The sequence below is a fragment of the Dermacentor andersoni genome, chromosome 11, assembly GCF_023375885.2.
Source record: "Dermacentor andersoni chromosome 11, qqDerAnde1_hic_scaffold, whole genome shotgun sequence".
In the NCBI taxonomy this organism is placed as follows: Eukaryota; Metazoa; Arthropoda; class Arachnida; order Ixodida; family Ixodidae; genus Dermacentor; species Dermacentor andersoni.
In genome coordinates, this window is record NC_092824.1 from 25,828,300 (window position 1) to 25,853,587 (window position 25,288).

Consider the following 25,288-nt stretch of genomic DNA (forward strand, 5'->3'; position numbering starts at 1 on the left):
ATTAGGTTCACCTATATATATATACTTACCTGACGTCGAAGCGGTTTCACGATGAAGTCCGACCGTATAGGCAAAGTTTGTGCATGATGCTGGTATCGCTGCCCAACCACAGGTAACGTTTTAGCTCGAAACAACTAGCCTTTTATTTTCGGATTGGCTTAGCACTTACATTAGCAGACCAAAGTCATTAAGCTGTGAGCGGTTCAAGTTGGCTATGTTCTCTTTCGTAGGGGACGGGCAAGTGCATTGCGTTTTTGTGTGTGCATATAACTGTTTGCCATTATTAGGCTGTCACCGACTATAGACACCCTAAATAACTTAAAGCAACACCTTTTCTGCGAGCCAGTTTCGGTGCCGTTTTTCGTAAGGCATATGCATCGTGACGTCATCACGCAGAGCGTGGTCACGAGGGAGGACGGCGTCGGAGAAGCAACGTTTTCGCACCCGCTCGGTGATCTTACATTAGAGTTATAGCTTAGGGCACTCAAACGGCTTGCGTACGCAAGAACTAGGGGCCACGGTACTGCGCATGCAGGGACCCCTACGTCTGGGTCTGCGCATGCGCACTTGCTACGTCTCCGCTACCAGTTTCGGCGGAGCTGCATGACTACCGACGACTCCTAGGAGCTCGAGTCAAATGGTTAATTCCCGCCAACGTGAATAGTGTTCGAATGCGCCGCATCGCCAAATGTGCTCAAACAAAAAGTTCAAGGTATGGTTCTGTTCGTTTCTATTTCTGAAAAATAAACACCATGCAAATGTGTCAAGCGGACAGCTTACGCAGGGCGTGCAGAAACAGAGCCGAATGAAAGCGCGCCTAGGACCCTAGCCTAGGATCTAGGCGACACTACGCACGGAAGCGGTCACACTTCAAACCAGCATTTCTGTGTCCACCCCGGAAGCTTTGCTCGAGGTCGAAGGGTTTGATCCCGACCGCGGCAGCCGCATTTCGACGGGGGCGAAATACAAGAACGCTCGTGCAGTTACATTTAGGGACACGTTCAAGAACACCACGTTGTCAAAATTGATCTGGAGTCCGCCACTACGGCGTGCCTCGTAATCCTACATTGTGGTTTTGGCACGCACATCCCCATAATTCAATTAGAGTTTAATACTTCTGCCACGATGCGATGTGCCATGTGAGGTAGTGAATATGCTCAACCTTCTCAGAGGTTATGAAATATGGCGCACAACAATGCCTCAAGCAAACACCTCGCCCAGTGTGTTCTGCAGTGTACTACGCAGAAGGACAGCAGTGGTGCAGGCAAGGTAACGTTTAACATCAACTCGCCACTCTCGTGTTCGACTAAACGTTGATGAAATTAAACATTCGCCGTCAACATCGCCGCTAATGATCGTCAATAAAGGGATACAGCACAGATACCCACAGTGCATGGGATCCGCTTATCTTTTTCTTACCAAACCAAGACTTTTCTGTCGAAAGGATTTACATGTTCGGCATTCGAGAAGTGCGGTTGGCTGATTAATGCACCATAAGAAAATTTTTACACCCTTTGGGCCTTTATTTTACCCAAACAATAATCGCATCATCGATACTGCTTGATTTCCTTTCTTGAAAACTCCGCGCTCGCTACTTACCTGTCAAGAATGCCATGTCACGCTGATAACGCGCGCGCCGTTAAAGATAGGAAAATGCAAGCGGGACAACATACGCCCCTCGAAGGGCGCAAACTCATGGTGTTTTCCAGTGTGGGGTTTATAATAAAGTCCCAAAGCAGTATTCAGACTACTATATATAGTAGGAGACAGGGGGGGCATTAAATGTACACTAACGGCAAATACTAACTCGACGTGGACTGCTGAGACACCTAATATTCCAGAAACCTCCCAACGCTTGTTTCGTTCCAGGAAGAGGCTTAGTTTAGGATAAAATTGCATCTGAAGGGTCCGAATACCTGTATCGCAATTTAAATCTCCTGTCACACAACCAGGGAAGCGGCGACGTTGCATACGCCATCACACACCGACGCCCTTTGCTATTTGTACATCTTTGCGACCGTCGGCGCCCGACAGACGGCGGTGTACGATGCACGCTGTGCACAAACACTCAAACGTGCGGTCATGGAGAAACCGAGCCGTGACAGAGCGGTGGATTCGCCGCTGCACCTGATTTATGTTCAGGCGGTGTGCACCGTTTGGGCATCCCGCAACGTCGAAATGGAAGTTGAACTATCTGCCATGCTTGCAGCTTTGCGCGAGTTTCGCGAACCAGCAAAACCAGCGCGGATAACGAAACTACACTGAAACGCGAAAGCGCGGGCGGCGCAGAGTCGGGCGAAAATGAAACCTTTCGACCGCGCCCGCGTTGTTGTCGAGGCTATAATAAAGAGCTCTAGATTAGGGGGACGCAAGCGTTCAGGCCCCCTAATCTAAAACTCTCAAATGTCAACCAGTTCTCTTTTTTGAAAAAGCAGTGCTGGACAAGTAGCATTTTCTTTACAATTATATTTTTATGGCACGTGGTTGAGTACTAGTGGCAGAATTTAAATGAGTGTCTTCGTCATCGGGCAAGTACTCGAATGTCCCGGGAGAACCTAGTCGTGTCCTTTGTTGACCTCAATTTCTCGATCACTATAAGGCTCTGTTCGCGACTGACGCTAAGAAATTCCCGAGCACGACTACTCTGTCACTTTAGCTTGACTTAAAGGGCCGCTATAGGAAAACAATAAATCAGTTTAGACTGATAAAGCATTGCTTGAGAACTCTGCAGGCGGTCATTTCAAAATAATAGTTTGAATATTAGATGAGAAAATGGAGGTTAAAGGACCAATATTTGAATTTCGCGCCTAAACCTCTACGTCGGTACGTCAGTGTGACGTCAGGGATTTCGAAGTACGTTTTTGTATTTGGGCAGCGTTGGCTCAGTAAAGGTTCCCCAAACTTGCCATGTCTAATATTTGGTTCCTTTAGAACACTACACAGTCATTCTGTACCGCTAAATGAGTAAATAGGCCCTAGAAGATGCTGTGAAAATTCATGACGTCACAGCGGCCTGGTGCGGGAACATCAAGGAGACGTCGCCACCAGTATTTCGCTTTTTGCGCTTTTTCTTGCTAGCTAAGCGTCTTATCGTTGTAAGATTGGTGTTTGTGCTGTTGTAGAAGGGTAATTTAATGATGCAGAAGAAATCATTTTTTCTCTTTAGTGTCCCTTTAATAGTTTGTCTTTGGTGTTTGACCTCAACGAGGCCCGGTAACTTAGTGGGCATACTATATGGCGTTATGCTGCCGGGGGTTCCGATCCCAGCCGCATATTGCGGGGGGGCGGGGGGGGCGAAACACAATAACGCTTATTGCGTATTTACATTAAAGTTGGTGCACCTTAATCAACTCCAGGTGGTCGAAATTAACGCGGAGACCCCCACTACGGGGTGCCTCACTCTAATCGGATCGTGGTTTCTGGCACGTAAAACCTCATAATTTATCTTTTGCCCCCCCCCCCCCCCCCCCCCCCTGGCGTTCCTTAACACGCCCCTAAACGTGAGTACACCAGCATCGTTGTCCAACTTCGCCCCCACAGCTAGGATTGAACCCGCGACCTCGTGGCCGCGGGAGCGCCAGGAGTTCGACCACTATAAGCTCCCGCGTCCTGGAGGGGGGGTCAAAATTAATCCGGAGTCCTCCACTATGGCGATCTCGATTTCTCGATCGCTGTTGACTACATTTTGCGAAAGCTGCGGGAAGGAGCGAATCGTGGTCGAGAACTTTGATCCCGAACGAGGTCGACCGAAGGTGGCCCCCCGTGTGAACCGGGGTTTTACACGGTCTGTTCGAAAGAGTCTCTGGAAGTACAACCTGTCGCGACGCTCTGGGGCGATTGGCGAGTGTTTTGACGGCTGCCTGTGCCCTATGAAGGCACGCGCCCTATACCGCATAGTGTCTGTGCATTGTTTACTACACCTATTGGCCGTTACGTCCACTGGAAGTGTGACAGACAATTACCACGTTCCCCACTTCAGGAGGAAAGTCTGAACGTAATATGGAAAGCCAGAAAAAAAAAAAAAAGATTGCGAGAAAGAAATCGACCACGTGCGATACACTTCAGTCTCGTTAGTAACTCCAAGATGCAACGGGAAATATTGCAAAGCGTTGGCATCGTCAAGTGCGCGAACGAGATTGTACCATGAGATACGCTCTCCGAATATGTTGTGTTATAGCTGTTTTCGGAAACAGTTAACCTAAGGTGCTGAATTATTTCTGTGCACTGCGATATCTGAATTGCTTTCACCATTTTTTTTTTTTTTTCACGAGCAGGAGACCATCATCACGGCGGCCAAGCGCTCTGTTCTAGTAAGTACATATTCGGGACGTTGGAAAAAGCTTGTTCTACATGCAGACACAGTGGCGTAGCCGCGGGTTTCTCTCTGCACTCGGCCAATTGACTCGGCGCGATTATGTGTAAGAAAGGAGTAGATAAACATGCAGAACTACAGATGGTGAAGCCTGAGAACACTGGCTCGTTCATTACGTCAGCAGATGCAAGGGCGGTATTCTCGAACGATCACTTTCGGGGATAAAAACTTTCGCGAGATTTACAACGGCTGCGAACGACGACATTTTGGGCACAGCGCCCAAGAATGCTGCCGCATGTGAACGCCGACGTGTCCCGTGAAAAATCGCATAGCGACACGTGCGACTGCACTGATTTCTTTCGCTTCTCAGTCGCAGCGTGTGAAACAGCCAGGCGAAAATGAAAGTATTCGATACCGAAAGTGATCGTCCCACAGGACCACCCAAGAAACGCTTGCCAAGACAGAGCGCCGACGCTGTATCGATTTCGAACTACCATCATAGAATAAAGCTACCATCACGAAACGCAGCCTGTTGTGTACAGCTTGATCAATCAGTAGTAGAGAAATCAACATCTGCATAAAAACAACGTACTTCGAAAGCTGTAGCTCGACGCCGCCGTCGTTGCTGTCACTTCACCATACTTCACGAGAGCTTCACACCGTTTTTATCGACATCTGCTTGGATATCCTACATAACAAACACGCACGTCAACGCGTACTCTCGCTCTGTGAAATTCGTACGGTTTAGAGTGAATCGGACCTGCCGCCGTGGAGTACATTCCTTCCTCCGCCATGGACGTCCGCCGCCAATGACCAGCTGAGGCATTGCATAGATCCGTGCTGGAGAAGTGAGCTCGACATCCACGACTGCGCCTCGGCGCTTTTCCTTTAGGCTGGTAGCTAGCGCCTCTGGTGGCGACAGGTGCGCGCTCCCTGACAGCCATGTGATCGCGATCTCCCGCCAGTGGTGCGGCAAGTGCGTTCGCGCTCGCACCATTTTGCTACACGGAGGCTGACCACTACGGTGAGTTTGTGTCTGACGTTGCGTACGCGCATTTTTCATCTAATTTGTAACGCGTCGTGAAGTGTTAAATTTCTCGGCATCGCGTTTTTGGGCAATTTTTATTCGGGGGCTGTTGTTTTTTACAAGCTGGTAACGCGTCCGCGGCCTGTCAGAACAAACGCTAGGCCTCCGCCGTTCTCTGACCATGGATACCTTCACTTTCGTTCTAGAGCCTTCGGAATAAAGTAGGGTCAAACGTGCCGGCTTAGGTGCGTCATTATTGACAACATTTGCACTGCGCAAAGCGTACGTTATTTTTCACTTCGGTCTAATGTCAGCTACTTAAAAGGCGAGCTGTTTTTCCGCGGACTTGTCAAAAACGCAACACGTGGTTCGGTGTAGACGGTTATTTTATTGTTTCGTGTTCTTCGTTTTGCATTTTGCAACCCTTATCGCGAATCCGAGTTGACGACATTGTAACGCCCAGTTCCTCTCCAGTCGCATGATAATTGTATTTTCCTAGGTCAAGCTTGAGAAACGCGCAGCGTTTTTTTCTACGCTCTTTGTTGTCGAAGCGCTGCCTTGTAAACCATTTACCTGTCACTACGAGACGCGTTCCGTTTCTTTTTAATAAGTGCAATTTTGTGCATTATTTGTTGCAGGAGGCTTCATGGCCGAAGCTATGGCTGGTTTTACGGCAGGCGGCTTTGGGTAAGTCAACTGAACGTTTTCGAAAACTCTTTTCGCTTGCTCTGGGTCGCGAACGCGGCAGCGGTATTCGTATCTTTGTTTTGCAACGCTTTCTCAAAGCAGGAAGTTGTGTCTATCGTCATTTTTTTTTTCTCTTTTCGTCGCAGTCGGTTTTGCGATTGTCAGAATCGCGACTCGTTTTCCCTTGCACGGCGCACTGTTTCAGACGGTGTGGCTCATTCGCCATTTGCCGTCGGCCAAGCGCTCGTGGTTTCGGAATCGCCCGGTTACAAGAATGAATGGATGGAAGCGTAAAAAGTGGCTCGAACGTATTGTTCATGCTCCGCCGTGGACTTAGGGGCATGAGAGTCCACGGCGGCGGCTGTCTGATTGGAAAACGCGTTTGCGGCGCCATTCTGAGAAGCGCCCGCCCAGGTGTATTCGTGCATTGAAGCTGACGCCCGGTAAACGTGATCCGTTGTCGGGCGGCAATTCGCACATGCAGCATCTATTGTAACCTGCTCAAAAACCACGAAGCGGGAGGTGCGTGGCCGACATGTTGACTCGGTAGGCACACTGGAACCGTCGCGCTTGAAGCAACGCAAGCCGCTGTTCTCAAGGAAACATCCGTAATAGCCTTGCAAGGGTCAGTGGCTGCCGGTATTACGGTGGCGCTAGCGATAGGAGAGCGTAGTGGTTCGTTCGGGTCAGCTGTGTAGGTACTGTGCGAGCGTTAAATCAATTTCGGATGTTCTTGCCGTCGTTTGTTGCAGCTGACTAATGGTGCATATCGGTGTGCGCTGGTTGCTGGGCCTGAGATAGCGCGTTTTGCCTTTTATCGGGCTGCATTGTGTATAGCATGCAAGGGGTACTGTGTGGACTACTGCATTTGCGGTTTTCCTTTGCAATCTTACTGGTAGGCCCATGGACCACGGGCCACCTTCTTTCCAAAGTTAATTATTTCGTTGCAATAAAGTTGCATATGTGTGAGCCAATGCTCTTTCTGCTGCTGCATGTGGCGGTTCAACTGCATTTGACTTCGGACAAAGGCTATATTAAGGGCACTCGCTGCCAACTGCTTTGATGGTTTGAAAACTTGTACCTGTTAGCAACTCATCATGCTACACATCATAACCACCGGCTCATAAGATGGCAGCAGGAAAATGATTGGATATTTATATTTGCTCAAAGAACCGCATAAAGCACATAGGACATCAACGGCATACCATAAACTAATTTTTAGAAAACTATATATGGGAGGTGTCATTGCATGTGCAAGGATACGGTGCAAGGCTTTACCAATGCCATCGATTTCTCTTGGTTAACAGCAATTTTTTTGCTGTTTTAGAATTTAGGCTCATTCTGTGGTAAGGTAACTTGCGAAAAATTTTGCCCTTTGAGATCTGACGATAACCTTGCAAAGGACAGTAAAGAGTTAGCTGCATTGAGCAAGTTTATTTAGGTAAGGAGTAAATAATTCCTGAAGCAGGATTGACAACAGCAAAATGTTCTAACAGTGCAAACCTGTCACATTTTGCTGTTGCTTGTATTTCATTGTTAGTACAGTGCTTATGTATCCCGCAAATGGTGTACACTCTTGGAGCTTTTAAATGGGGGTACTTGCCCTCTCTCAAGCTCCTCAAGCATTCACAGGATTTTTCGCTTTAATAAAAGTTTGCAGTTTAACAGGTGTGTGATTAGATTTCTACCGAAATGCTGCACATTGTGCAGCCTCTTTCAGAGTACTGTGCTCAGTTTCCTGCTTATCGGGTAATGGCGCAGAAGCTAAACAAGTAATGTAATTGTAAGTCTATCATACCCGTCATTCGGTGAGACTGCCCTGTCATACCCTGTTTGGTGACAGACTGAATGGAACCATCGATAACATTCCAGAAACTTCCAATACATGCGGGCGCGTCCTATCGCATTTGTTGGGCGGTGAAATGTGGTCGCCTGATAAACAAGTACACGTGTCGATACGTTCTGCGATGTGTTTAGCTACATATGCCGCAAATACAACTTGCGGACGTGAGGTTTTTGTCAAATCAGATTTGTGCTTCCTGCATGCAGCACTGTTTAGTGTGCCATTGCTGCTGGTTGCGGAAACCTGTCGCTTTTCTCGGGTGGTAAATAGGTTCAGATCTGGGATGCCTTCTACATAATGGATATGTCATACTTTGAGACATGGGAGCTTGAGATTTTAATGTTACCTTGCACACATGCCATACCATCCATGTGTGGCCATTTTTGGTCTTAAATGCAAATGATCAGAGAAGTCCTCTCACACTTCTGTGGTGTTGCCCGCTTTGTGTGAAATTCATTAAAATTAAGAAATGGGTGTCGCAGCACTTAACCTTGGGGTTGAATTCTGTAACAGTTCATTTCCTAAATTTCGTCTGCCCTTTATTGTTTGGTTATCACTGTTATCTCTGGATTTGGCTAGTCACTGCAGAACCATGTCCTGCTCACACTAATGAGCACACACTAAGGAGGCATCTACGTTGGACTGGAAATTAGACCTATTGCTTTTGATTGTACTTGTGTGTCTGAAGTCTGCTTTTTTCAGCCAGTAGTGTGTGCCTCCAAATGTTTCTCTTCTGCTTCAAATATTTCAATTGTAAAGTTGGCATAGCTAAAATGACTGAAAACTTAGCGGGTCTGTTTGGACTCATGATGTGGTTTAAAGGCAGGAGTACAAAACACGGACGCAAAGACAACACTAGCAACGGTTATGAGCTCTGTCAATTGGGAGTTGGTGTTTGTGTTCTCGTTCATGTTTTGTACACCTGGCCTTTCTGTACCTTGGAGTGTAGTTATGCAGCCAGGTTGCATACAATAATGATAGGGAACCAGCACTGGCCAGGAGGTGCTATGGCAGCTTGAGTGTGCAGCTGAATGTGCTGACACAGTGTAGCAAATGTACCATGAAAATAGGCGTTTTTAGCAATAACAAATGTGCGCCTGTATCAACGCTAATGCCAGATGGAATTGGGCTTGGCCTGTCCGAGCGAGTGTGTGCTCCTACTTTGTAGCATGCCAGTGTTTGCAGTGAATTTGCAATTAGGAAATTGTTCTGAACTTTTCTCTGCCCGCTAGACTGAATGTTACAGCACTGGTACTTGTGTGTGAAGTTTCAGTGCTGGCTGCTCATTCTGATTGTTCATTCAGCAGACGACCATTACAAAATTTTCAATTTGGTCAGTATTTGGGGATAATGCGATGCTGTTTTAGACCTGGCATTAGCTTTCTGCTTTGGACAGGCTTAGGTCTGTGCGACCTAGCAATTTATTCAGTGGTGCAACTGTGCTAATAGTGTTTTAGTTGAGCGTCCTTACGGTACGCTCCGCTCCGAGCGGCCCCGCTAAGCCACAACGGAGCGGCGGGCGATTGTCCCGTTTTAGTTGCACGTTTAGCGTAGCGGAGCGGACCTTTCGTAGTTTCAGCGCCCCCTGGCTAAATTCAGGGTAATGAAAGAAAATAAAAACACTTTATGATCACTCTTATACCGTAAAACGTATATATGTATATATATAACTTGTTTCTCCATGAAGTATCTAGACGTGCGCTTGTAATGAGTTACCGGTCCATTTTATCCAATGGAAAATAAAGCGCCGTCTTGGGGAATGCCACATGTTAGCCAGCGCGCTTGCTTTCGGCATCCAATCCAATCCGTTCGGACGCCAACGCTAGCCAAAGTGCTGCGCAGCCCGCTCCGCTCAGGCAGCTTCTAAGCGGACCGTGTTCCTCGCTCCGCTATCCCGCTTACGGCTAAGCGGACGGCGCATGCGCATTCGCGCTTCCGCTCCGCTTAACTGCTTAGCGGAGCGTAAACACGCTCAACTAAAACACTCTAATTGCGCCATCTTGTGTTGGGCTGCTAAGCACGAGGTTGCGGGATTGAATCCCGACCACGGCGGCCGCATTTCAGTGGTGAGATGCAAAAACACCCGTGTACTTGGATTTAGGTGCACATTAAAGAAGCCAGTTGGTCCAAATTTTCGTAGTCCCCCACTATGGTGTGCTTCAATCGGAAAGTGCTTTTGACATGTAAAACCCATAATTTAATTTTGCCATCTTGCACCACACATTTAAGTTCTGCATAATCACAACAAACCTTGTGGGAGCAGGACACAAGGAGACAGGTTTGTCATTGCGTTTGCGATAAGGTTTATTATAGATACCACCACTAGCCTGTCAATACATGCTGCTGAATCTGTAAATGTTAAATAAAAGTGACATTTGACTGGATTTGCACGTTCAGTGGCAACCACAGTCATAACTGAGCGTTTGCGAGTGTTTACCTCTGGAATCCAAACCTAGGCAATCTGTTTCAGCGTCAGTGCCTTTGGTGTGTAGGTGCTTGGTTGGTGCACAGTAACCTTGGCTGCAGGGAAGAATCAAGTTCTTCTGTGCTGTACAGTGGATGTTTGTCTTGTGTGTTTGCTGATACGCAGGCCAGATATTTGAGCTGGTGCTCTGTTTGTGAGGTTATCAGAAAGAAAGGGCCTGGTGTTAAGCTGCGCACACCAAGCTGTGATGAATATGAACATGTAATGAAATTAAGCTTTTGTAATTACAGATTACTCACTTCTCCTTTGCTTTTGCAGTGATTATAGGATATATATTGAATTGTTTTCTGGGGGCTCTGTAGGCTTTCTAAGATTTCTGCATTCCTTTTTGTCACTTTCCTTTTCATATTGCCATTTTAATCTTATTGCCCGTTTGCAGTACTTTGCAATAGCCATTTTGTTTCAGTGCTGACCAGTAGCATAGACAGGGCACTGGGCACCCTCCCCCTTAAAACAAATTTTTGGCAATGCCACTAACATAGGTTGTGTTTATATTTTGCTTTCATATATTCTGTTCTACTGATGCATGATCTGTACCACTTTGCTATGGCCCCTTTAGTTGGCGTTGGTAGTACTTGAAATGAGTAAAATGCTATCGGAATTGCGAGTCTGTATAACTATAAGCAATGCCAACCCATTTGCACAGAAGGTGTGGTTTGAAAGCTTGAACACACTGATATTCGAGTGCCTAGCTATGAATCTCATCATGGCGAGTGGACAAAGCAGGTCATTAACCCCATACTCTGTGTCACAAACTCTATGCAGTGTAGTGAGCTTGAGCGGCATTAGCCAACTGGAATAAAGCCTGTAAAAATTTCAAAAGCTAATTAACGACCTTTAAAACGCTGCTGATAGTTGTGGGGGCTGGACTTGTGGCTGGAAGCTCCTTCCACCTGCTGTGCTTTTCCTAGCATGTTCCAACACCATAGACAGAGATGTGCATTGCCAGGTTAACAATGTGTAATGGTGTCAATAACTCATTATTACTTCTAATGTTTTGTGGACATCATTCTTATTTTGCAAAAAAAAATTGCAAAATGAAAGTGCAAATTTAATGCAGCCCACAATGTGCAGGGAATCCAGCATCTGTTTTCAGTTACCTGTTGAGGTGTGCAAAAGTCGGTATTTTATTTGCATGGGCGACACACTTGCTGCCACAGCAGAATTACTGACAGCCTTACCACCTTTCATGAAAGTATAAACCTGAAATGTGTAGCAGAGGTGTGTGGCATGAAGCGTGCTGCAGATTGCCAGGAGTGATGCTGTGATGCACACGAGCTGTGCATTTTGCTGGCTACAACTAGAACAGACGCTAGTTGTCGGGCTTAGAGGCATGGTGCTGCGCTTTTTCTTCTGCTCCTCATTTTACAATTACTCACGGCTATCATGTAGAAACAGTTCTACGCCATCCAAAGGTGTGTACTGTGCCTGAGTGAGTTGTATGATACTGAATGTGAGGGGAAAGAAGAGGCTGTCGCTACTTAGCAAAGAAAGTATGCCCAGGGACTTTTAAAGGGACGCAAAAGGCAAATATTGTGTGAACATCCGTTGTTAAAACGACATTCCAGCAGGCCAGTAGTGCATATTAGTGCCAACAAAATGCTTCATTTAAGTCGGCGAGTAAAACTGCATCAGACAGCCTGCAGTGCTGTTTTTTGTGTGAAATGTGATATTTATGGTTAAAAGCCAATTGAATTGGATACAGCTGGCGGCATCCCAAGACATAGCATGGACACAGCATTCTTTTGCTGCTTGTTGTCCAGGAGCCAGTGTGGCGGCCTGCCTGTTACCGCGAGATTGCATAACATGAAGGCAACCAATGCACCAATTTTGATGTGAATTAGCTTTTGCTATTTGGTCTCCTTTGTGATAGCAAGTATTAAATAGTAAAATGAGCCTTCACTATCTCATCTCCCAACAAGTGCAAAGCACCCAAGATGGCATATGCCCAGTCTCTGAGGCTATAGAATCTCAAAAGTATTTTCATTTCCAGCTCTTAGATAATGCCACATCATCTAGTATCTCGGTTTAAAATGTTGGCCTTTGGCACTTTCAACATTTATTTACGGGCATATGATTGAGTTTATTCAGACAACGAAAGCTTGTCGTTACTTTTTTCGTAGTGTTGCACGATGGTTCTGTTGTGTTGCTGTCGCTTGAATAATGCATGCATGTGGCTGACTACAGTGTGAGCTTTGTGAGACGGAAACAGGTGTGGGTGGTGTGGGGTCATGTGAAAGCTGAACCTAGAACAGAACTTGAAGGGCTCTTCTCCATTGCCCATCGAGCTCTGATTGCTGAATGGGAGCTTCGTGGTAAGACTGGTGGCACATGGATCAAGCCCTCATTCTTTACATTGTTACAGGGCACACAGCTGGGCTCGATTGTTGGCTGACACCATGATTTCCAACAGGAATTAGTATTGGGAACTCTGGCACTGCAATTGTTCAGCCATGATCGGTAGGATGGGCATTATGTGGACTTGTCAAATCTTCAAGCTTGCGGCTTCACATGCTCTTGCGACAGTTGTTACGCATTGTCTTGCTAAATTTCTAAGTGCTCAGGTTTTTTTTTCAACATGGCAAGGGGATGAGTGTGCACATATTTAAATTGCAAATTGTTGCATTTGTATCTTGCTGTTGTTAAAAATGAAGGATTTGCAAAGCCACAGTGCATTTTAAAGCCACAAAGACAGAAGTTGAGCAAATGTATGCGCTGTCCAACATTCCCATGCTTGCTTAATGCCACATTTCACTCTAGTAATATTCGTAGAAAACTATGGCTCGCATAAGCAGCACTACACAGAGGTGGCGAGATAGAGTATAGTCTGACTTTCGTGTGTGACATGTAGCACTGACTGGCTGCAATTGGGTTTTTCTTTCCAGCCTAGGCCGTGGGCGAGGAGCTAGAGTGACGGTAGGAGCCACATCAGATGCTAGGCAGCCGGGTGAGTAGTGGCATCATTTGTGCAATGAGCACATTCACTTTCTGCAAGTAAACAAACACAAAGGTTTGCTTTGTCACTGCGCCTTTACGATGTGCATGTCGAGCATGAGCCTTTCTAGAGTTGGGCATGGCATGCTAGGCTATGGATGGGTGGCAAATGCACCCTTGTGTGGTGCTGTGCAAGTCCAGCAAGGAGTGTGGTGGTGGCATTTGCACACTTCTGTCTACGAACTAATGTTTTAAGAATGCATGAAATGAGGACAGTGGGGTTGGCAGGTGTCATCTATAACTGCTTTAATTCAGTTGCGAATCGTGTGGCAGGCGAGGTTGGCTTGGAGGATTTAAATTTGCTGCAGTAACAGCATTGATGCTAGGTTATGTGGCGGCTTATGTGGGTAACATGGTGGCCACTGGAGGAGACGCTTGAACAGGACTTGTCCTGGCTGCACTGTGTGACCATGATTATACTCTGCTGGAACTGAAGTTACTCATACGTGTAAGTGAAAAAAACTCTTTAGATTGTACGTATTTCATGCCATATTCATGCTGTGCGTACAAAAAGATCAAACTGGAAATGAAAAGTTTGAGTACTTCTACGTCTTTAGTTTCCTGCTGGCAGTTTCAATGCATTAAAATTGGGTGTGCACACAGTGCTATCTTATTAGGCAGTCTCAGTTGGGTGTACGCAGGAAACCTGCGGAGGTGACAGTACGCAGGAGCAAACGTGGGCTCTTGTGTGCATCCCGGCTTTTCAAAAGCTGCATAGCATCTGTTGCAGGCTTTGCTGGACGTTCTAGCTTGTCCCTGAGAGTGCACTTTTGGATATGGCTGTTGCGGAAGATATGACTACGGTTTGCGATACGATTTCGGAGTGGCCGATATTGGCTACACGCTTTCAGAAGCTGGCATATGGCAGTGCCGAGTAGCACACTACTGGCTCCTGCGCATGTGCTTCGCTAGGTACGCAGGAGCTCGTGCCCTGTGTTTGTGGGTGGTTGCAGACACTCAACTGAAACTTGTCTAAAGTTGCAGAGCACCAATCTTCAGGAATTTTCATAGCATAATGTATGCATAGCATATATGCCAAGCGCCAGTATTTGTAAGATAGGTCTCTCCAAAGGCCACACTATTTAATAAAAACCTCAATATCGTAAGTAATATAGGAGAGTGATTGTGTTTAGAGCTTAAAAAATGCCGCAACTTTAGAAATCTTCAGTCAACAGTACTTCCGTCTAAAAGCTGGATAGACAAATAGTGTTTAAAGTGGCCAATAAACCCAGTTTGGTGACCAACCACTTCAAAATTGTCAAGTGTGGTACAGGCAAAAATAAATCTGCACAGTTATGTGCAGCATGTTGATGACACTGTTCTTGCATTTTCCTACTGATGTCCTTGTGTGGCATGGGTAAGTTATCCAGTGGCCTTTACCGTTAGGGTCTGCAATTGTGTTGCAAGCAGTGAATAAAGACATTACTGCAATGCACGCTACACTTTGTTTTAGTGCTCGTTAGAAACAAGATCTCGAGTTGGTATTTCATATAAAATTTGCCAAGTAGAGATACGTCCATGTGGTGTGGTGGCATTCTGTGCAAACGATAAAGCTGTGGCATTCGTCTGGTCACATATGACACGAAGTGTGTGTTGTGATGGGTCAAATAGTTAAAAATTAGCAGCTCTATACAGAGCTGGTATGGATGGTGGAGAATAATTGAGGTTTAAACATGCCTATGTTAGTGTCTCAAAGCAAGCCTTTTATTTAGACATAAAAGCATTTTGCTGCTGGTTATTTCGGGATACAAAATGCCCTAAAATAAAAAGCAAAGGCTTCTGTCCAATGCACTGTTAGTGTCTGCCTATGTTAAGAATATGCAGCACAAAAACGCGACTTAATCGCAAATTCAGTGGCCAGGAAAGTAGTAAGCATCAGTGGTAAAGGCACCTGACAGAAAGGGTTCAGGATGACTGATCTGCATTGGAATTTTGAGGAATCCTCGGAATTTGTGGTGAACTCAGGTGTGCCAAAAACGTTAATTGCCTCTCTCTCCAATGTATTCTTGAAATTTCATCCTACGGTAGGCAAAACAGCAGTTCTCCATTTCTTGTGAAAAGTTTTGCCAGGGCCGTGCCTTTTATTTAATAGCTTTGCATTTTGTAGCCCCCCCCCCCCCCCCCCCAAAAATTGCCTGCGCAGCACAGTGGTCTCTCGCTGCAGTGTGTTGCAGCAGCTGCATTGCGCATGCTCTCCTCCCTCGCACAGGTGCCGAGCAGTCTACTAACGGTTGGGGAACCACTGCATCCACCGCAGATTCCACAGGGTGAGTGTGCAATTGATGAAGCTGGATGCATGCCTGTGTTCTCTTGCGGATTACTTTTCTGGCAGTGTCCGGAATGCTCAAGTCACATTGAGGAATGCATTTACGGGCTCAGCATGTACGTGCTCACCTTGCATGTTCTCACCTGGTTGCAATGTTTTGCTTGCTTGGGGTAGTGTAGCCTTGGCGTAAACACAGCAAGCACAGTTTATTTATTTATTTATGGTACCCTCAAGGACCGAAGGCATTACAGAGGGGAGTGGGAAAACGGGAAGTATAACAGTAAAGTACCGAAAATAAACAATACAGTGTGTTAGTAATTACTAATTATACAATACTATGTAATATCTTGCCCACTATTTGTAAGTACGACAGACAATGTAAACAAGGTAGCATCTTGATAATTCTTGTTATTACAATGTTAACCAGTGTCGTCCTTAGTTGCTTGTAAGTACGGCAAGTAAATGAAATAACATGTTAATAATTCCTAATTATACAATGTTAGCTAAAGCCTTACGAAACAGTTTGTTGTCGAAAATAGATACAATTTCACAAGGAAGGTGGTTCCACTGCCGTGACGATCTGGGAAAGAAAGATTGACTGAAAGTGTTAGTGTTGCCTGTTTGAAGTCCTACCTTATGGCGATGATCGATGCGGCTCGATAGGTAATGAGGCTGAGAAAAGAAGTTACTGTGAAGGGAGGAATGGTAATAAAATTTGTGAAACAGTGTCAAACGTGCTATTGTTCTACGAGATGCAAGTGATGGAAGAGATAGATTGTCCTTCATTGATGTTACGCTAGCGGTATGGTTATAATTTGAAAATATGAATCGGACTGAGTTATTTTGGACAAGCTCGAGTGAAGAAATAAGGTTTTCATGGTATGGATCCCACACAGCTGCAGCGTATTCTAATTTAGGACGCACTAATGACTGGTAAAGTAGTAATTTTAAGGATGATGGAGCTTTGGAAAACTTGTGGCGTAAGTAACCGAGCATGCTATTAGCTTTACTTATTGTGTACTGAGTGTGAATGTTCCAGGTTAGTTTTGCTGTTATATGAACTCCTAAGTATTTGTATGAGTTGACGGGTTCGAGAGGAATATTATTTAGATAGTAAGTAGGAGTACTGGTGTTTCTCTGCACGCGCATAACTTTATATTTATTAATATTAAGTTCCATAAGCCAAGTGTTACACCAATCACATAGTCCAAGTCAGACTGAAGAGCATTAGTGTCATCGTTAGTAATTATTTCACGATATATCACGCAATCGTCAGCAAACAAGTGAATGTGAGATGTCAATGAAGAAGGTGGGTCATTAATATAAATCAGGAAAAGTAGGGGCCCTAGTACTGATCCCTGAGGCACACCAGAACGAACCTCAGTCAATGATGAATCATAATTATTTGCAGTAACAAATTGATGATGGTTAGTAAGAAAACACTCAATCCATTTCAGCGAGTTACTGTCAAGGTTTAAAAGACTCAGCTTGAATAGGAGCAGTTTGTGCCAAACCTTGTCGAATGCTTTGCTAAAGTCTAAAAATACACAGTCGGCACAGGAGGCGCGGTCTAAAATACAGTGTAATCTATGAGTGAAAGATATTAGTTGGGTTTTGCATAAGAATGTTTTGCGAAAACCATGTTGAACAGAGGTGAAAAATGTTTTAGAGTTAGAACTAGACGCTTCCCTGAAAGAAATTGCTACCGTGATCTCTGGTGCTGCTGTTTGGCTGACATGGAAGTGTTCAATGGGACACGATCTAATGAATACAGATACGCTGGCTATATTGTGCATCTCCAAATAAGAATTGCTTGAGGGGCCCCTTGCCAGGTCTGGCCATTTTGAGCTGAGAAGCACAGTGCATACAGTGAGCACGAGCGATAGTGTCTGCTAAGTATTACGTCTCTATGCGCCGCAGAGAGCTGAAATTTAAACAAAATGGCGGTTTGCCCTTCTCGTGCGTGCTGTGCTTCCAGCTGGAGAGTCGATGCATATTGTGCAAGTGCCCCTACGTACAGGGCAGTGCTGCGAAGTCACTCGTAGTGACGCCATTTCGAGTATTATTCGAGGCAGCATCAATTATTTGTGTAATCTGTTGCTTCACTAGACGAATTAACGTTAGAAGAAATAAACATACAAGCCGAATGACTGTGTGCTTTCGTTTTACTTCGCACCGCAGCAAGAGGTGCACTTCTGTTTCATTTGCTTGTTCCACATGCTGCAGAGGCATGCGCGGAGAACGAAACTCATTTTCTGCACTGTCCGGCACTGCATCGTGCTCTTCCATCCTCTCACACCCGCCTCATTGCTCATGATTGTGCCAGTAATCAGGTGTTCACGTGCAGAGTGGGCAAAGTCATCAGCTGCATGAAATAAGAAGTGCAACAGCTCGCGTGCGAGACTGTCACTGGAGGAGTGCCACTCTGCAAAAATGCACGAGAAAAAAATGTGCCGGAGTCTGTGACGTGCGTTGTGTGTTCCTCCAGCTCCGGTATGCGAGAAAGCAGGGAAGGAATATCACTGGCAAAAGCTAGACAGGGCAAGTACATAGAATGTTGGTGATGCTCACCTCCGGAAATCATACATTCGCAGCACTTCAAATATTTGTCCCTGCTATTAAAGAACTAATTTGAAAAAATTATTGCGTTAGAACTCTCCTTAGAGGGCACGTGACAACTTCCAGCATGCAACTCAGATTTGCTGTAGAAATAGAGGTGTGCTATTACCAAGCTTTCAATTTCGAAGCGACTTCAAATAATGAAAACCAAGTGCAAATAAAAATTTGAGCAGGAATACTATTCGTTTTACTGAATGTTTTTTCAGCAACCAGAGGTAAAGCAATAATAGAAATTGTACAAAGCTCTCTAGTACAACACTTAGCGGGCTATATTGTTACGGGGTTAAAACAGTCAGGCTTGTATTTACAGAATATTTGGAATAATTATAGCAGCTGACAAGATGGTAGCCAGCGCGCGCAACCCAGAGAGTCGTCGTCTTCCGACCAAGCTGACATCTTCATCAGCGTGTCACATGACCCCCGGCGGCGGAAGCACCAGCTCGGTACTGGTTAGGAAATGGGAGAGTGATAACAACTTGATACGTGCGACGTGGACCACGTCGGAGCGTTGCTGAGCCACGGTTGGCTCAAGAGGGGCGATTTCGTACGCGACGTCACTTACTTTACGGAAGACACAGTAAGGGCCAGAGTAGCGTGAAAGTAACTTCTCCGAGAGGCCAACGCGTCGCGACGGCGACCAAAGGAGAACCAGGGCGTCCGGTGTGTAATGGACGTCACGATGGCGGGCGTCATATAAGCGCCGCTGATTGTCCTGTGACTCCACAAGTCGACGTCGTGCATTATGGCGGGCTTCTTGAGCTTTGAGTATGGCTTCACGGGCGTACTCGGACGTAGAATTCAGGCTAGCAGGCAGAATGGTGTCGAAATGTAGCATAGGGTCGCGGCCAAACAAGAGGAACAATGGAGAGAAGCCGGCGGTATCATGGCGATATGAATTATAGGCGAAAGTAACAATGGGCAGCGCAACGTCCCGTCGCGATGTTCAGCGGAGACATACACGGACAGCATGTCAGTAAAGGTGCGGTTAAGGGGGGACGCGGGGATCAGATCGCGAAAATTGCAAAAAAGATAGATTTTTGGCCACAACGCGTTTCGGTATCTGCAATGCCTAATCTACGTTGTATCAAAATGGTTTGGCTTAAAACTCACTAAAGTGCGCGAAAAAAAAAATTTATCAGTGTATAGGGCAAGAAAACAGCTTTAGATCGCGTAAAATCACCGCAGTTCGCGGAGCCCTAACTCGTCTTTCCCGCCACCGAATGCCGCCATCTTGGTATCGTTCGAAAGCTCGAAGTTTCGCCGTTCCGTTTCTGAATTCTTCGGTCATCGCCATCTTGTAACAAACACAAAAGAAGCGCGGGTCTGCTAGAGGTGGTCACACGGGCCCTGCGATGAAAGCGGGCCTCAGATTGGTTCCCGTGCCGAAAGGCGTCTCGCCATTGGTTGCTGCTGCGGCAGTGGGCAAGCTGGCAACCGCAGCCGGCTGCAGTTGTCTGCTTTGCACACCATGCCGGCATTGTTCTTCATTTGACACTCGCAGAATTTGGATTTCTGAAAGCTCCCAGATCAGTGATGGATCGTCGCTCGTTCGAAAAGAAATTTTAGACGAAGCACGCCTTCGGAAAACGGGACGCGCAAGCCTACGGCGAGAAAAAGACCGCGGCCAGCGGAAGAAGCGGAGCACCCTACTGAACATGCGGATAACATGCCGTGCTATCTTGCACCGTGTGATTCCAGCAGCGAAGCTGACAATCGCTCTGTGCCATCTACCCCGATAACCAAGCCACCGGAAGACGTGCCAACGGAGGCTCTTGCATGTGTGCGTATGGCCGCGTGCGTCAGCAACCGAGATCGCGTTGTTGGAGGTGAACCTCCAGCAGAGACGGTGTACCCTGTTTCCTACGCATGTGCGACAGGGACACGCAACCTGCGAGTGAGCCCCAACCGTCGACGAGCTACAGTATGGTGACTCAAGGTTCACCAGACGAATCTTCACCCGAACGTCGCACGATTCAGGCGCACCTCAAGCCGCATTTCGTGTCAGCAGTGACGGCAGAAGCGCAGGCATGCAGCGTTCGCCACTCCCTTCGCGTAGTGTCCGCAACTGAGCGGGAGTTCAGTTTGATGGACCAGCAAGGCCAAGAACAAATTTCGGCCCCTTGTGACAGTGAGTACATTATTGTGCAGTTTTCCGTGATGAACTCTTTGATCGCCAAAACTCTGTGCCCAAGATGCCAGCAGCGTTCTGTGAGTGTGCACTGCAATACTAGGCTCGGTCTGGCAGTGAAAATGGTGCTGTCATGCACTACTTGTGGCCCTATTGAGTCCCAGTGGTTCTCTCAAAGGAAAGTGCAAGGGTGTTTGATGTGAACATTCGCTCAATGCAAGCTGTTCAAGCAATAGGGAAAGGGCAGACAGCCCTGAACGATTTCTGGCCACAATGAATGTGTCCTATCGTGGTTTGCACCACAAAACATTCCAGGGCCACTTGAAGGGGCTGTTCGAGCCTGCTGCAGGGGAGGTTGCCAACAACATCTTTATAGATGCTGTAGCTGCTGTGAAGGTGTACAGCGAGATGGAGGTTGGCTTCACTAGAAATGTGACAGTTGTTTATGATGGCACTTGGCTCACGCGTGGTCACGGCTCCCACGTTGGGGTTGGATGCATAACAGCATTCCACACAGGGCTTGTGCTGGACAGTATTGTTCTGTCAAACTTCTGCCTTGGGTGTAGGCTGGGCCCAGAAGAGTGACCTCCACATACTTTCAGTGGAGGCAACAGCACCAGTGTCAAAAAAACACTGAAGTTGGCTCTGGGCGAATGGAAGCGGAGGCCGCATTGCAGCTTTTTGGCCCTTCATTGGCCAAGAACGACCTGCGATATACTGCAGTTGTCTCCGAGACAGCAGTGTTTTCCAGGCATTGCGAGATGAGAGCAGCCATATGGGTTTATAGCAGTCACAAAAGAAGACTGCATAAACCATGTGAAAAAAAAAAGAATGGGCACTGGCCTTCGCTCCATTGTGAGCAAAGCCAAGAAAGGGGAACCACTGGGTGGCAAAGGTGGGCTCACAGTTGATAAAAAAGCTCACCAACTACTATGGCCTGGCTATCAGCAAGAACACTAACGATGTTGCTGCAATGCAGAAAGCTGTCATGGCCACGTATTATCACGTGTCATCTACTGACAGTGACCCCCACCATGAGCTGTGCCCCCCTGGCCCTCTCAGCTGGTGTGAGCAGAGAGCAGCAGAAGCGAAAAAAGAACCACAGCCTGCTCACAAATACAAACTTATGAGCAGAGTTTCCCAAGCCATGCTGCCTTTGTATCGTCTTTCAGACGTCCACTTGCTGGAGCGCTGCAAAAGTGGAAGGACCCAGAATGCAGCTGAAAGCTTGCACTCAGTTATTTGGTCAACATTGTCAAAGGATGAGCATGCCTCACATATTACGGTAGAGACAGCAGTAAATGAGGCAGTTTTGAAGTATAATTCAGGGAGCCAAAGAGCTTACTCGGAAATGTGTGCTACCTTGGGTGTACATCCTGGTGCCCTTGCCGTCCAGAGGGCTCAAGGAAAGGATAAAGAACGCCTGAAGAAGGCATCCAAAGCCCACCAAACAAAGAAGCAAAGGTGCAAGAAGATGCCTGGCAGCAATGAATCAAAATATTACAGCCCTGGTGCTTTTTAATAAATGTGCAGTGCTTTTAAAACTTTGCAGCCAGTTTTCTCTGTTGAGTTTTTTTTTTGTCAATCACCTCGCTCGTGGAAAGCATAGCACAACAATGGCTGGACTGATTTCGGTCCAGTTTGTTTTGCTGTGATCCATAAGCTGCGCTGTACTTAGACAGTCTTGATATGTTTCTTTATCTTTCCATTATGTAATTATATTCACAATAACTACATGGCTCCACGCAGTGAAGCAGTCATGTGCGTGTTAGGTTGAGCAAAAAATTATTAGTGCACAAAAAATAAACCGAACACTGTCTTGATGTAGATTAGACATTTGGGCAAACATGCAAAGTATTCCCAGCTCCCTATCATGTTTCGTTACTGTGCCAGGCTTTCCACAAGCAAGGAACTTATAAATTCTTATAAAATAAGATCTAATGAAGATATCTTTATGAAATTTTAGATTGATCTCATTATAGCAATGTGCAGTGTGTGTGCCAAATTTCAGCCCTTTCTGTCAAGAAACAAGAAAGTTAGTTCTGATCCCCTCCTCCCCCCTTAAGGCGCTCGGTTAGACTGTTCGTTTGTGGATGGTAAGCAGTAGCAAGTTTGCGTTGCAGTTATTTAATAACTGCAGTTATTTAATGTCGTGAAGGAACAATAGCTGCTGGACATGTTCGGGGAGCCGAGACACCTTCTTGCATATCACTGCAGTGAAACCTCGTTAAAGCGTAGTTGGTCGGAGCTCAGAAAAAGTATGTACGAAAGGTAGTACTGCTTAACCGAAATAGCATGAGATTACCCACTTACCAACCAAAAACAGAACTGAGTGTGATGAAAGGGCAAAAGTTTGCAGTATTTATTCACTTCGTGTGACAAAAGCCCGTTATTTTCGTTTGGTGCTGAGGCGGCCTACCAGCGTTGACAGAAGCCTCCAACTTACTGAAGCTGCGAGCCAGCTTTTCAGCCAGCCCCCTCTTCTCTGCAAACACTTGAACTGCAGATTCCTTGTTGATGGAAGCGCCGCTTTTCCCATTTGCGGCGGCACCCTCAAAACGGCGGCCCTTGCGGGGAATATTGGTAGTTCATGGAAGAGCAGACAACGCACGCAGGTTTCTACATCTCTGTTGAAAGGCATTGGCATTGGTTTGACGCGTTCCACTTGACTGCAGGCTACGTGCTACTTCTGTGCTTCCCCAGTCATGAGTGCTCCAGGCCCACTAATGGTTCGGCACTTGTTCACAGCAGCGTTCAAGAGGGCTGCCATCCTTAACGCCGAAGAAACAAATCACTGCATAGCGGGCTGCAATTTCGATGTTTCTGAACGGGTGGTGCAAGAGAGGCGACTGCAAGCAAAGCGAAATTTTCACCTGTGATGACAAGTGAGAAATTTCCCACGTGCCGAAGTCTGGACGCTTTCCGGAGCTCTAGGCTAAGCTTGCGGCGTACGTCGCTGAAATGCGTGATCTGTCCCTGCCAGTGAAGTGCGACATGGTCATGAAACAAGCCCGGACCTTTGCCTTAATTTTAAGGCCCTGCTTCGCCGAGAGTTCGAGTGGCTGGCGGCAGAAGACCACGAAATTACGCCAACCGAACCTGCCAAGAGCTTCCCTGACGGCTGCGTGTGCTTGGGTGCATTCGGCGTGGGCTGCTGTTCCACAAGATGTCCTGGTGTGGTCGTTTGCCAAATGTGAAATTTCGCTGGACCACGACACGCTGTAGGACCGCAGCAACAATGACGATGGCAGCACTAGTGAACACGAGTAGTCCAGTGAACATGTCGGCTACTAATAAATTTTTGTTGTCGAATGCTCCCTCGGGTATGCTCTCCATTCTTTTTTTTCCTGTCACGTGATATGGGGGGGTCGACTTACAATCGTGTAAATACGGTATGGCTCCGCAACAGCCATGGCATAAGCATGCAATGTGTAGCTTGCACTTGCAGCGCGCTCGGTGCAGAATCTGTTAACTGTAGTTGCAGAAGACAACTGTGGAATACTATGGGCGCACAGCAAGAAATGAATAGCACTCATCAACCAACAGGTACACAATGTACTTCTACGGTTTAATCCGGTAATAAACACATTAAAGGGCAAGAGTCTGCGATTAATCTGAACTACGTTGGATAAAAAACTGGCTTAAGGGGGGACGTGTTGGGAATTGGTGAAATTTGGCAAGCAGGTGTGATTCGTTATGGTGATATCATAACTGAAATAAGTTTTGTGCTATTATAGTTCTTCAGTTACAATTAATAGCCTTTAATGGTCATCCCCAAATTAATTACACATAAGTTTGCCGAGATTTTCACATTTGCATGTTCGAAGGCCCATTCTGTGCAATAAAGCTATTGGTTTATCTTTTAAATGCCAAAATGAGCATTAAAATATTTTTTTTTCAGCTTTCCTATACACATTGTCTTACTAACGACTTTTGCAAAAAACCCATTAATTTTTTTTTTTGAGGTGCCGTTAAAAGATGACAGATTTGTTTCACTTATCGATGATTCAGGATCTAAGTGCAAGAGACTGAATGATTTTATCTTCATTCGTTGTAAAATGGCACTGGGATGACTGAAAGCATACGAAAAAAAAAGCTGAGAAAACGGAAGTCAGTTTCATTTGTTGTAAGCATTTAAATCTTTATTTTGAGCACCTAAAATGGCACCGTCGCTTGTGGTAGCGTAGGTGTTCTGTGGTCGCGTCGTCAGCAGCACATGCGGGCACGCTTTCCCAGTCACTGACGTGCGCGGGTCGTGCCTCGTCAACAAGCTTGGCGGCGTCCGCTTCTTCGAGTAGTTTTCTCCCTCTTTTCTATGCCTTTCGTAGTCTTCCGTACACGTGGGCTGTTTGGAACTTCATTCCTTTGGGGCTTATTGCAGAAAATGTGCGTAAGCTTCCGCAATCGTCGATCATGTTGATAGGAACGTGCAGCTCGCTGATGTGCAAATGCGCGCGGGAGAGGTTCGTCAGTAATTCAAATCTACAACAGCCAATAGGAGCGCGCCCTGTGCCCCATGTGACTGCTACGCCCAATCGCAATGCTGCGCTTGCCTTTTTTAGCTTGCATTTGCTGGTTTATTTTTCGGTGGAGAAATGCGTCGCTGTGGCTATCTTTAGCTCCGATCTCTCCTCTTTACGATGATACCAAGATGGCGGCGCTGCATCAACGGATAGTCGGGCGATCCGCGGTGCGATGGGGCCTTCCGAAACAGCACTCCACGAAAGTGCTGTTTTCTCTATTTCTACCGCATATTTTGTTATACTATTTCACTACGAGGTAAACAAATGTCCGTGGATAGCGAAAAATAAATGAGAAAATCGAAAATTTTGACAATTTGACCACTTCAATTGCCGTGTCCCTCCTTAAGCAGGTATGGTTTAATGGGAATTTACTGTGCTTTAAATGAGGGTCTAGTAACATGGCT

General features: G+C 46.4%; 1 protein-coding gene across 3 annotated transcripts in view; it reads left to right on the forward strand.

Annotated features, from left to right (window-relative positions):
- LOC126518329 (ATP-dependent RNA helicase vasa-like) overlaps window positions 1-25,288 on the forward strand; it is a 95,145-nt gene that overhangs the window by 9,265 nt on the left and 60,592 nt on the right. For 2 of the 3 annotated variants that reach the window (XM_050168172.3, XM_050168173.3), the window contains exons 1-4: window positions 5,233-5,336; window positions 5,978-6,026; window positions 13,240-13,301; window positions 15,558-15,615. In XM_050168172.3, the coding sequence (XP_050024129.2) occupies window positions 5,986-6,026; window positions 13,240-13,301; window positions 15,558-15,615 (161 nt within the window). In that variant the 5' untranslated portion in view covers window positions 5,233-5,336; window positions 5,978-5,985. Of the gene's footprint in view, window positions 1-4,274; window positions 4,311-5,232; window positions 5,337-5,977; window positions 6,027-13,239; window positions 13,302-15,557; window positions 15,616-25,288 lie in introns of those variants that run through there. The other variant, XM_055064310.2, reaches the window with a different exon arrangement.